The following is a 10632-nucleotide window of genomic DNA, read 5'->3' on the forward strand; positions in this document are numbered from 1 at the left end:
GCAAGGGCTTCATAAGAGTCACAGTACAGTAACTCACGTCTCTACTTGTTTCATGGATTCCTTCGAATGTCATTTCGTGTTCTTCTCTCACACTTCACTGTACAGTAACTGTACTCTCTCAAGTAAGTTTATGAACTTGCACAAGCTTTTCGTTTTTGTGTAAACGCGTCCTAAAGTCACTCAGTCGCGCGACTCTTCTCCGCCCCCCAGCACTCAAAGTCAGTGAGCAGCGCACGCGTCTCATTCTACCTGCTGAACGCGCGCTGGTCGCAGCATGGCCAAATCTCAGTCGAGACGCTGCTGCTTCTGCATACTCGCTTTAGTGTGCTCTGTTGTAATTATCTGCATTTGCATCATTTTAGCCACCAAACAGAAATACGCGTTCACGCACGCTGCTGTTTCTGCGGACTCTGTCAGGTGCTCCAACATCGGCAGGTAAGAAGACATGCGCGTTTTGCTAATTAAGATCTGAAACTTAAGCATGGAAAATATTATATTGAAGCAACACTGACTTTCAGTTCTGTACAATACAGCTGCAGTACAAGTTAAGAGAGTTAAACTGCATGTCAAGAATATAGAGTGATTAATATAAAGGCGTAATGTTATAAGTATTTTAAACAGTGATTAACAATAAACAACATAATAACGTAGAGAGATAATCAGTTTAAGAGATTAGACAATGCACTTGTACTGATGGTTTAGAATAACTAGAATTATGACATATAGTAAAAATTACCAAAAAGTTGAATGTAGAATGAGTCTGTCCAGACTATTGTGTACATACACTCTTGTTGACATTTGATCATTAACATTCTGTGCATTCTGTGTTAAATATTTTCTGCAACCATTTAAACCCTCTGAGTGATGCTGTAAGAAACCATATACAAGATCTTTTGTTCTGAGCACTGATTAAACTAACAAGAGCCATGGCTTTAGTGACAGCCAAGACCTCCTGCCAGTCAAAACTGGATCAACCAGCTTCACAAAGCCCTGTGGAGAAGTCATGCTCTTAGAATGGCACATTTTTTATCCCTCGTCCATGTTTCCTGCAGTTTGTGCCAAACATACAGAGCGTTTCCTTGTTCACTGTGTGAAATCTTTTATGACCGCATTTCCAAGAACTTGGCTTTGGTGTTTCATCTGGGGTCACAATTTAACCTGCTCTAAAAGGATTCAGAGAGAAGGTAGTTGAGGATTCCAGGCATATCCCGGAGAGAGGAGGCATTTGTCCTCTTTTGGATTAATGTCATGAGATGCTTGTAACTCATTTGCACATTCTGTCAAACAAAAAACATCTGAATGTGAAAGAAGTAAAGAACATTGCGTCTCCACAGACACCCTCGTTACCCACAAACACTGTCTGGCACATCAGTATCTAACAGAGGTTGTTTCTAAAAGGGCTTTTTTTCTCTCTGGTGTGATTATTATGTTGATTACATAAGACATGCACAGTCATTGACACAAAAGCTGTTCATCTGTATTCAACCCCTACAGGGATAAAGTAAATACTTTTGCTTGCTCATGCAGACCATGGCAAGTTTTTTACTTGCTTTGCCATTTTTTAAGATGCTTTCTTTTAGATGTTTTATTGTGCTATTTTTATTTACCTACTTTCTTTAGCAGTTACTACATTTAACAATTTCAGGTCAAAAATTAATCTGAACTTTATTTCAGATGTTTCTCCTAAAGAATTTGAAGAAATATTTGAGGTCATATTGAACTCTCTGAGAACATTTTGAGACAATGTTGAGATCAGGAGGTCAGGAGAAACATCTGAGAAGCATGAAACTTAGAAAAAAATATTTACATTTGCATTTAGTCAATGTGACACAATAAAGGACCATAAGCAATTTGTCAGAGAGCCAACAATATGTATAGTTATACAGTGTTAGAGTAGAGGTGAAATGCAGAGAAGATGATGAAAAATATATATACTTTTTTTACTTGTGGAAGAGGTTAGTCTTCAGCTGCTTGTTGAATGATGGTGTCAATAAATCAGGGGTGCGTTTCCCAAAAGCATTGTTAGCCAACTATGGTCGCAAGTTCCTTCATTACCAACAACAATCTGGCGTTTCCCAAAACCAAAGTTTAAATGAACAACCACAAACAGCATCGCAATCTTATGTAGTTGGAACTACAGCTCTCGACCTGTGGTTAGAAGCATAGTATGTTATTGTGGACTTAAATAAATCATGCACAATAAGCAAGCTAACGTGCAGCTTATTGCACCAGTGAGGAACAGGGAGGGTGAAGTTTCTGGAACAACAAGGCTCCTCTTGTTCAGACCATAACTGGCATTTGTAGGAATGCTTTCCGTTTGTTCTTTGCTATCTAGGGCAGATGATTGAAGCATTAAAGGGAAATTTGTGATTTCTTTCCTATGGGAATTTCCTTTCTTGACTTTTGTGTTGCAAAAGCTGCTGTAGAACATTACCATTTAACACTGTAACACTGATCTAATCTTGAATCTCAACTTTCACATTTAACAACACTGAATTGTTTTCTTCTTAACAGCTTTGTTGACTTCAGAAATGCACATACCGTCACAATCTAATAATATGCTTTCAAGGATTATTTATTACCGTGAATATGAGTGATACATCATTATTTGATTGATGGCCATTGTAACTGCATCACTGCCTTTGAAAGATCTCACATTTCCTTTAATCAGTTCAGGACATCCTGTAACATTTGAGATCATCCTTTGTGGTGTATTACCCTATTATCCCAAAATATCTGCCGCATGCAGAGACACAACAACCCCTATATAGTGCTTGCAAACACTGATTTCGTAGAAAGCAAGAATTTTCAGAATTTTGTGCAATTGTGCAAGTTTGTGTGTGTGTGTGTGTGAAGGCTGGAACTTCTCAAGGTTCATTGAGCTCTCAAGTATCACTTCTCCTCTGGCTCAGACTTGCCTCAAGATTCTCATTTTTCATATTGATGCAAACACGTAAAGAAACAGTGATTTATCCACAGTTTGTGAATCTGTCACATACCCCAAAGCACCATGTTTTTAATGCGTTAAAAAAAAAACACTTGAATGAATTCATTCATTCATTCAACTTTATTTCCAGACTCAAAGTCCATTAGCAAAAGCACACAATACAAAACAGTACAATACACATTAAAAGAGACCGTTATACCAATGCTTTCTCATAGGTGACTGTGACTACAATATTATAATACCATTCTGTGAATCATCCAACCGACAGGTAAATTTATACATCACATTTCTCATTAAAGCCAGAAAGGACTGAACTCTTGCCTTACAGAATAGAGCATGTGCACTGCTCCACCCTGGTTTTTTAAGCAAGATCCTCATACAGTCATTGTAAACAACCTGAAGCTTACATAGGCTCTCTTTTTTTAAACTTAACCCACAAGGGAGCAGTATAAAAAGATGTACAATATGCTCTAAAAAGGTTTAGCTTTACCTTATCAGAACACATATAAAATTTTCGCACCTATATATTTGCTTGAGCATATAACATTCGACTCTGCCTAATACATATCACCATCACTCATTTCATTGTTAATGATATGACCCAAATATTTTGTTTCAGTACACACATTTAATACTTGCGCTGATAAATAGAAATCTGGGAAATTAAAATCTCTATGTTTTTTGGTTCTGCAGATCATGGCAACACTCTTTTTTGTATTATATTGCACATCTAATCCCATAATCAGAACATATTTAGCAGCTGTTGAAAACCAGCACTATTGGGAGGAAAAACAACTATCATCAGCATACATACCTGTCTGACAGAAAGTTTTTAGTGAAGCTGGGTAATTTTACCTCTTCCAATGCACCTCTGACCTGTGGCCTACCGCAAGGCTCTATATTAGCTCCTTCTCTATTTTCTCTCTACATGCTACCTCTGGGCTCTATTCTAAGGAAACATGGTGTCTCTTTTCATTTCTATGCAGATGATACTCAAATCTATCTACCAATCAAAAGAAACAATTCTGCAGCGATTACCTCTCTTCAGCAATGCTTAGAGGAGGTTAAATTATGGCTCGCCCAATATTTTCTCTCCCTAAATGAAGACAAGACCGAAGTAATTGTTTTTGGTTCTAATGAGAATTCTTAGTATATACGCCCTGATTTGGACAGTTTATCTGTTTTTAGATCTTCACAGGTGCGGAACCTAGGTGTTCTTGTCGACCAGCATTTAAAATTTGATAAACATATCTCCTCCGTTATCGGATCCAGTTTTTATCAACTTCGTCTACTGTCTAAAATCAGAGACTTTCTCACTCCAAAAACTCTAGAAATGGCTGTTCATGCGTTTGTTACATCTCGACTAGATTACTGCAATTCCTTATATTGCGGTATATCTAAATCTCAATTTGCGCGCCTTCAGCTAGTCCAAAACGCTGCGGCCAGACTTCTGCTGGAGTGTCGCAAACATGAACACGTTACTCCAATTCTCAGATCTCTACACTGGTTGCCGGTTCATCAGAGAATAGACTTCAGAATTCTACCCTTTGTTTTTAAATCGTTACATAACCTAGCTCCTGTCTACCTCTCTGAACTTCTTCATTTATACACTCCATCTAGAAGCCTAAGATCTTGCGACCAGGCTTTGTTGGTAGTTCCAGGTAATTTTTTAATGGGTTGTTCATATTTTTATTTGGCTTGTTTTCTGTGTATGTTTTTATAAATGTCTCTTCTGTAAAGCACTTTGGTCAGCCTAGCGGCTGCTGTAAATGTGCTATACAAATAAAATGAACTTGAACTTGAACATACTGTATAGTGATTGACTATGGTATTATCAAGCATACATCCAGTCTTACAGTCAATAACAACAATAACAGTCTTACAAGTCATTCATTTAGACATTAAAAAGGGCTGGTGAAAGTAGACATCCTTGCCACACTCCATTACTTACTCTAAATGAATCTGACACACAATTACCCCACTTTATCTGCATCCTTTGATTAGTGTACCAATATGTCAAAATTCTTAACATGCTATTAGCCCTTTGTCTTAGTTTACTGAACAACTTTTGATGATTTAACTCTATCAAAAGCTTTAGAAGCATCAATAAAGCCAATTATAACAGTGGAATTTTGTCTTTTATACAGTTCTACTACTTAATTCAGAACATACACAAATCAGTACTATGTTGAGCCTTAAAGCCAAACTGACTGTATGTGGTATCAAGATAAACACCTAATCGATCTAATATGATTCTTTCCAGAACCTTTGACACAGCACTAGCTAAAGCAATTGGTCTATAGTTATCTAAACTATACCTACCTTGCCAGCCTTATCCTTAAAGGACAATATGTAAGATTTTTTTATTAAAATATTCAAAAACCACTAGAAGTGTTATATATTTTGCTGACTTATGTACTTACATTATCCCAAATGTTTCAAAGAATGTTTAAATCCAGAGAAATAAGCAATTTTAACTAGTGAGACGGAGCGTGTCCATAGTGTCATTGTGTCGCCTGCCAATGATGTCATAACCCCTCGATTTCCGGTTTTGTTTTGTGGAAAACATGGAAACACCAAAGACGCTTTAATATGTTGTACGTTTTAATAGACCGGTGACAACCACACAGAGTAGCATTATAACAGAACTTTCAAATGTATCTAGTATGATAAAACAGTGCTGCTTTTTTCCCCCCACATGCATACGCACAACCGGAAGGAGCGGAAGCGGTCGACTGTGGCATAATAAAAGCTCCGCTGCTTTCGAGCTGTGTGTCACGCTCGTATAGCGGCCTCGTTTCGCTTCGACAGCTTTCAGCCTCACCCTGCTTCATTCTACTACGTTAATAAATCATTAGCTCCTCCATGAACATGATTTCTGCCTGAGTCCCGTCGGTTTGCGTCGGCTGTGGGGATGAAGACGACAACTCCCATGATTCCACACTCAGTCACGGCGTCATCAAACTACGCCTTTGTCTATTTGTTTATTTTGAATATTACCGATATCAAAAATTACATATTGTGCCTTTAATAACAGGCAAAAAGGTTACTGACAACATATAGACTATGGCAGCAGCCCATGTATCATAAAACCAGTGAAGCAAATTCCGAGAAGAACCGCAAGCCTAGGGCTCGCACATTTTAAATGTTCAGCAGTAATTTGATCTAAACTACCAGTTTTCCTATCTTTAAGCTGAATTATTGCTTGATATACCTCATTTGTTGTAACACTCCCTGTATCCATACAGACTGCTTCCACTTTGCATGGAGCAAAATAATGTTGTCTCCACAGCTCTGCTATATTCACAGCTCCAGACACACCCTCTATAGAGCATGTTAATGTCACATTGCTCCTATTTATTGATCTTACGTCCATCCAGACGTAATTCTTCCATCATTCACATTATTACAAAGCAGATTTTCCACTATTGAATCTGCTCTCATCACTTGTTCATGTTTACAGATATAACAAACTGCATATTTATACTTGGCATTGGTTAACTTTTTCCGGTCCAGAAGTGGTCCCTGTCTGGGCCTACCAGCTATATCCCATGCCTTAAATGCTTCCTTTGCTTCATTATGATTTGCTGACACATAATTTTTCCACCCTGGCTTACTATTTCTAGTCAGGTCATATAAGATATCGTTTACTAGCCTCATACACTTATCCCACAATATCATCATACACAGCACAAAAGGCTGTACCATGAGAAATGTCACATATGTACACATGATTGCATCTCTGGGTAATGCCACCTTATTCAACAGAGTATCCATTTTCCCTTAATATGTTCATCTGTAAGTTTAGACCAATCTAATTTTACCAAACCAGCCCAATTACACTCAAAATTCATATTGGGCACACTTTCAAAAACAACAGTCATTAAAAATGGTATGTGATCAGATATAGATGCCCCATATAGAATTTTCATTGACTGTATAGTAGCGTGAGCCTCAGCTGTACTAATACAATGATCAAGCCATAAGGTTGTGTCAGGCTTCACTTATATAAGTATACCTGTCTATAGGTAACAACAGTTTACTAGATAACATAAGACTGTTATCAACACAGAAATGCAGCAAATGCTTAGCAAACATTGGAGATTCGTTAGTAATATCTGCATTCAAATCTCCAACCACAAAAACACTTGCAAAATTATTTTCATTAATAAAAGAGCTAATGAAAGCAAGTCTGTTTAAATATTCATCCTCATTTTGTTGACATTCATATGGTACATATACATTAAGGATAATTAACTCTTTATTAGAACAACTTATCCGTACAGCAAAACACCAGTCAACTTCAACCTTAATGATATTTATCACTGAGTCCAACTTTTTATGCCAGTGCCATGACATATGTGCCTGGCATAATATATATGTTACATATGCCTGGCACAACATATATGTTACATATGTTGTATATTTATGTGCCAGCGCCATGAAAATTGTCATTAAAAGAATTAAATTTCCACAAATCCTGTTTGGATAAAAAAAAAAGTTTCTTGCAAACAAGATATCACAATTTTGCATTAAATTATCAACTACTGTGCATCGGTCCCTATCCCCTACGCTGTCATTGACTCGCAGGCCATGGCAGTTATATAACCCGCATATACAGTTCAAGTCTCAGTCCGTCATAGATGCACCAGATATGGAGTCAAGTTCAAGTTCAAGTTCAAGTTGAGCTTTATTGTCATTCTGCTGCATGTGGGGACATACAGTGGAACGAAATGTCGTGCCTCACAGGACCACGGTGTTACATAAATACAGGCATACAACAATGAAGTAAAACAGTAAAAACCTATACAGTAAAGCAGTAAAAACCTATACACAACTAACCTACTGACTGATTTTGATTATAAATAGTCCAGTTTATTTTCCAGAGAGCGAACGTTTGAGAGCGTGAGTGATGGAATCGCTGGTCTAGTGGGGTTAGCCCTTAGCCTAGCTCGTGTGCCTCCACGCTTGCCGCGCTTCTGTCCCCTCTCACATCGCCGGCGTCGCCGTGTTGTGCGGGTAGCATCAGCAGGCGAGGCCGCGGTCCCGGGGTTCGGCTTCAGCAGCAGACAGAGGCCTCGTAGCTTCTCAGTAGTCACCGGCGAAAGCTGTTGTTTGTACTCACTGCCGATTTCCAGAAGGCTCTGTCGATCATAGATGTGTTTCCGAGTGTTTATCTGTTGATTCTGCGATAAGATGAGACTGTTTGAAGACGAGGAAACGAGACTAACAGACATAAAAACAGTTTTTGGGACCCGGAGTAGCCGCTGCGTCCGACCGCGCCGCCATCTTGTGCGAGTCAGCTGTGTTAACCTCCAACGCTCTCACTTTGCGTGGCTCATAATATCGACACACAACGGAGCCTTCAGGCAACAGCTCCGGGCTATACATCTCCGCCACATTATTGCACTCAGCACTCACTTTAAATGAACTGCATCTATTGGTCATAGTGTCAGTGCGTTGGCAATTCACATCACGGCCAAGCTTTTCTTTAAGATAGTTGGACAATGTTTCAGCATTAAGATCTGGAGAGAATTTGGTAGCAAACACATGTACCAGCTTCATTAGTACGACACTTATGTTCCATCGTGCCCCTGTACCAATAATAGGTTGAGAAGTTTGGCCAGCCACATAATTCCCCCTGCATCTGCCGTGTTTCACCACCAGCCTCCATTCTGATGATTTCTGATGATTTCCGTTGATCCTCCGATGTCATGGAAGTAACACCAATAGACTCCTCAGCCGCTGTAGATCCACACCACTTGCAGTCACCTTCAGGCCCACATCACTTTCCACAGAGGGGCACCTGCCGTTTCTCCTTCGCAGAAGTGAATCCAAACCATACCCTCCTTTATAACTTATGTCTAGCCGCCTCTCCACATTGAACACTCTGCTATCAATGATCGTAGTAGCAGCACGTAGATCTTCCCTGATGGTGAGCATGATTTCACCAAGTACAACATGTTCCAGGATCAACGTCCTTGTTGATCTTGGAACAACATTCCAATCAACCAATTAGAATTGAGATATAACTTTTCAGGATAAATCTGTTTTAAGCTTAAAATCAGGGTTAATCAGCTATCATTTCCCTCTGATTTTAGGAATAAATTATGGGTAAGGTTAGGTTTAGGGGTAGGGGTAGGGATTGGGTTAAGTCTATATTTTTGGACAATAATGTTGATCCAGGATCATCAAAAGATGTTGATCCAGGAACATGTCTTACTTGGCAAAATCACGGCGACCCTTCCCTGATATCCACCTGTAGTTTCACTGTATGCCGTAGCGCGCTCACCTCACTGTGCTGCAGAGCAGGCTTGAAAGGCACGTTGTTAAATGACACAGGTGGTAACTCGTCCAAGAATGTTTTCTTCACACTTATTTAGCAGTTTTAGACAACTTCTTATATTATTTACATCTTTCTGACTGCCTTTACATGCCACACACCGTTGATCTGTATTCGGGCAGAGCTCAAACAGCAGCTTTTGACGACTCAATCCACTCAGAATCAAAAATATTCGAAGCAAACAGAATTATTTGATCCTGGCTCATCGTTTTTATTTTAACCGAGAGGAAATTAAGAAATTCGTCCTCAGCGATTATTTTACCATCCACAATCTCATAAATCGCTAGTGATGGGACGGATGATACAGCGGCTCCGATGCTCCAACGCAGTTTTCAAAGCACTATTGTATCACACTACTGTGCCGATGCTTGTATCGAAATGACAACATCACGTGATTGATGACGTTTGAAGCTTCGAACGTCATGCAGTATCGGAAGATTGGGACATCTGGTTTGAAAAAATTGGCGCTTCACGACCCCACCTGATGCAAAGGGACTGTAACCTCAAATCACCGGACAGAAAGTGAATCATATTTTATAGCTGGGGTCTCAGAGACCCCAAGCAGAACATAAAGGTTAAACAGCTCACCCAAAATATTTTTTCAGCTACCTACGTCAATTATGAACTATGATCACATGCTTGCGTATTTTATATTATTGATCAATATGTGAATCCGTTGACCAGGCTACACATGTCAAGAGTTCTGGTCTCATTGGCACAAATTAATTTAGATGAGATTATATCAGATTAGTTGGAACTGTATTGATCACAGATTGATTCCACTCTTGTGTGTCACGGACTTCCAAAACTCTGTATGGTCACGTGATTTTGCAAACCGTATATCCTCTGCTCCGCTTTGATTAGTTAGATATGGTGGAGAAAACAAGTATGTGCACCAGATGTCGCTAATGCGCACGGTGTTAAAAGCTTCGAATAATGAACCTTTTTTCGGCACAATTTGATGAAAGCCTCAAACGGTTCAGAAAGCCTCGGTTCCCCATCACTATGTCGCATCACTGTTGGTTTCACACTGAACGACTATCTGGCGTAGCATTCAGTTGTTGCTGTGTTCACACTGCACGATGGAATGAGCATGACTTCAGAATCGCCGACAGCTCTGTCTGGTGAAGGGTTGCCAGGTTTTCGCTACAAAACCCACCCAACCCACCCAATAAACTAGCCTGAAAATAGCCCAATTGCTTTCGAGGGGGTCCCCCAGTAAAAATCGCATTGGGGGGTAAAATTAAATTTTTTTTGGCGGGGTTCCCCTGGTACAATTCACATTCCAGGGCCTAAATATCACATTATTGGGGTCGCTTCAACCTGCTGACATAAAAAACAA

General features: G+C 39.5%; 1 protein-coding gene across 1 annotated transcript in view; it reads left to right on the forward strand.

Moving 5' to 3' along the window:
* Window positions 1-242: 242 nt before the first annotated feature.
* The window catches only part of ggt5b (gamma-glutamyltransferase 5b), a 21702-nt gene continuing 11312 nt past the window's right edge, over window positions 243-10632 (forward strand). Inside the window, exon 1 of the mRNA XM_016447187.1 lies at window positions 243-435. Coding sequence (XP_016302673.1) covers window positions 275-435 — 161 coding nt within the window. The 5' untranslated portion in view covers window positions 243-274. The remainder of the gene's footprint in view (window positions 436-10632) is intronic.

Source organism: Sinocyclocheilus anshuiensis, unplaced genomic scaffold (assembly GCF_001515605.1).
Source record: "Sinocyclocheilus anshuiensis isolate Anshui unplaced genomic scaffold, SAMN03320099.WGS_v1.1 scaffold343, whole genome shotgun sequence".
Classification (NCBI taxonomy): Eukaryota; Metazoa; Chordata; class Actinopteri; order Cypriniformes; family Cyprinidae; genus Sinocyclocheilus; species Sinocyclocheilus anshuiensis.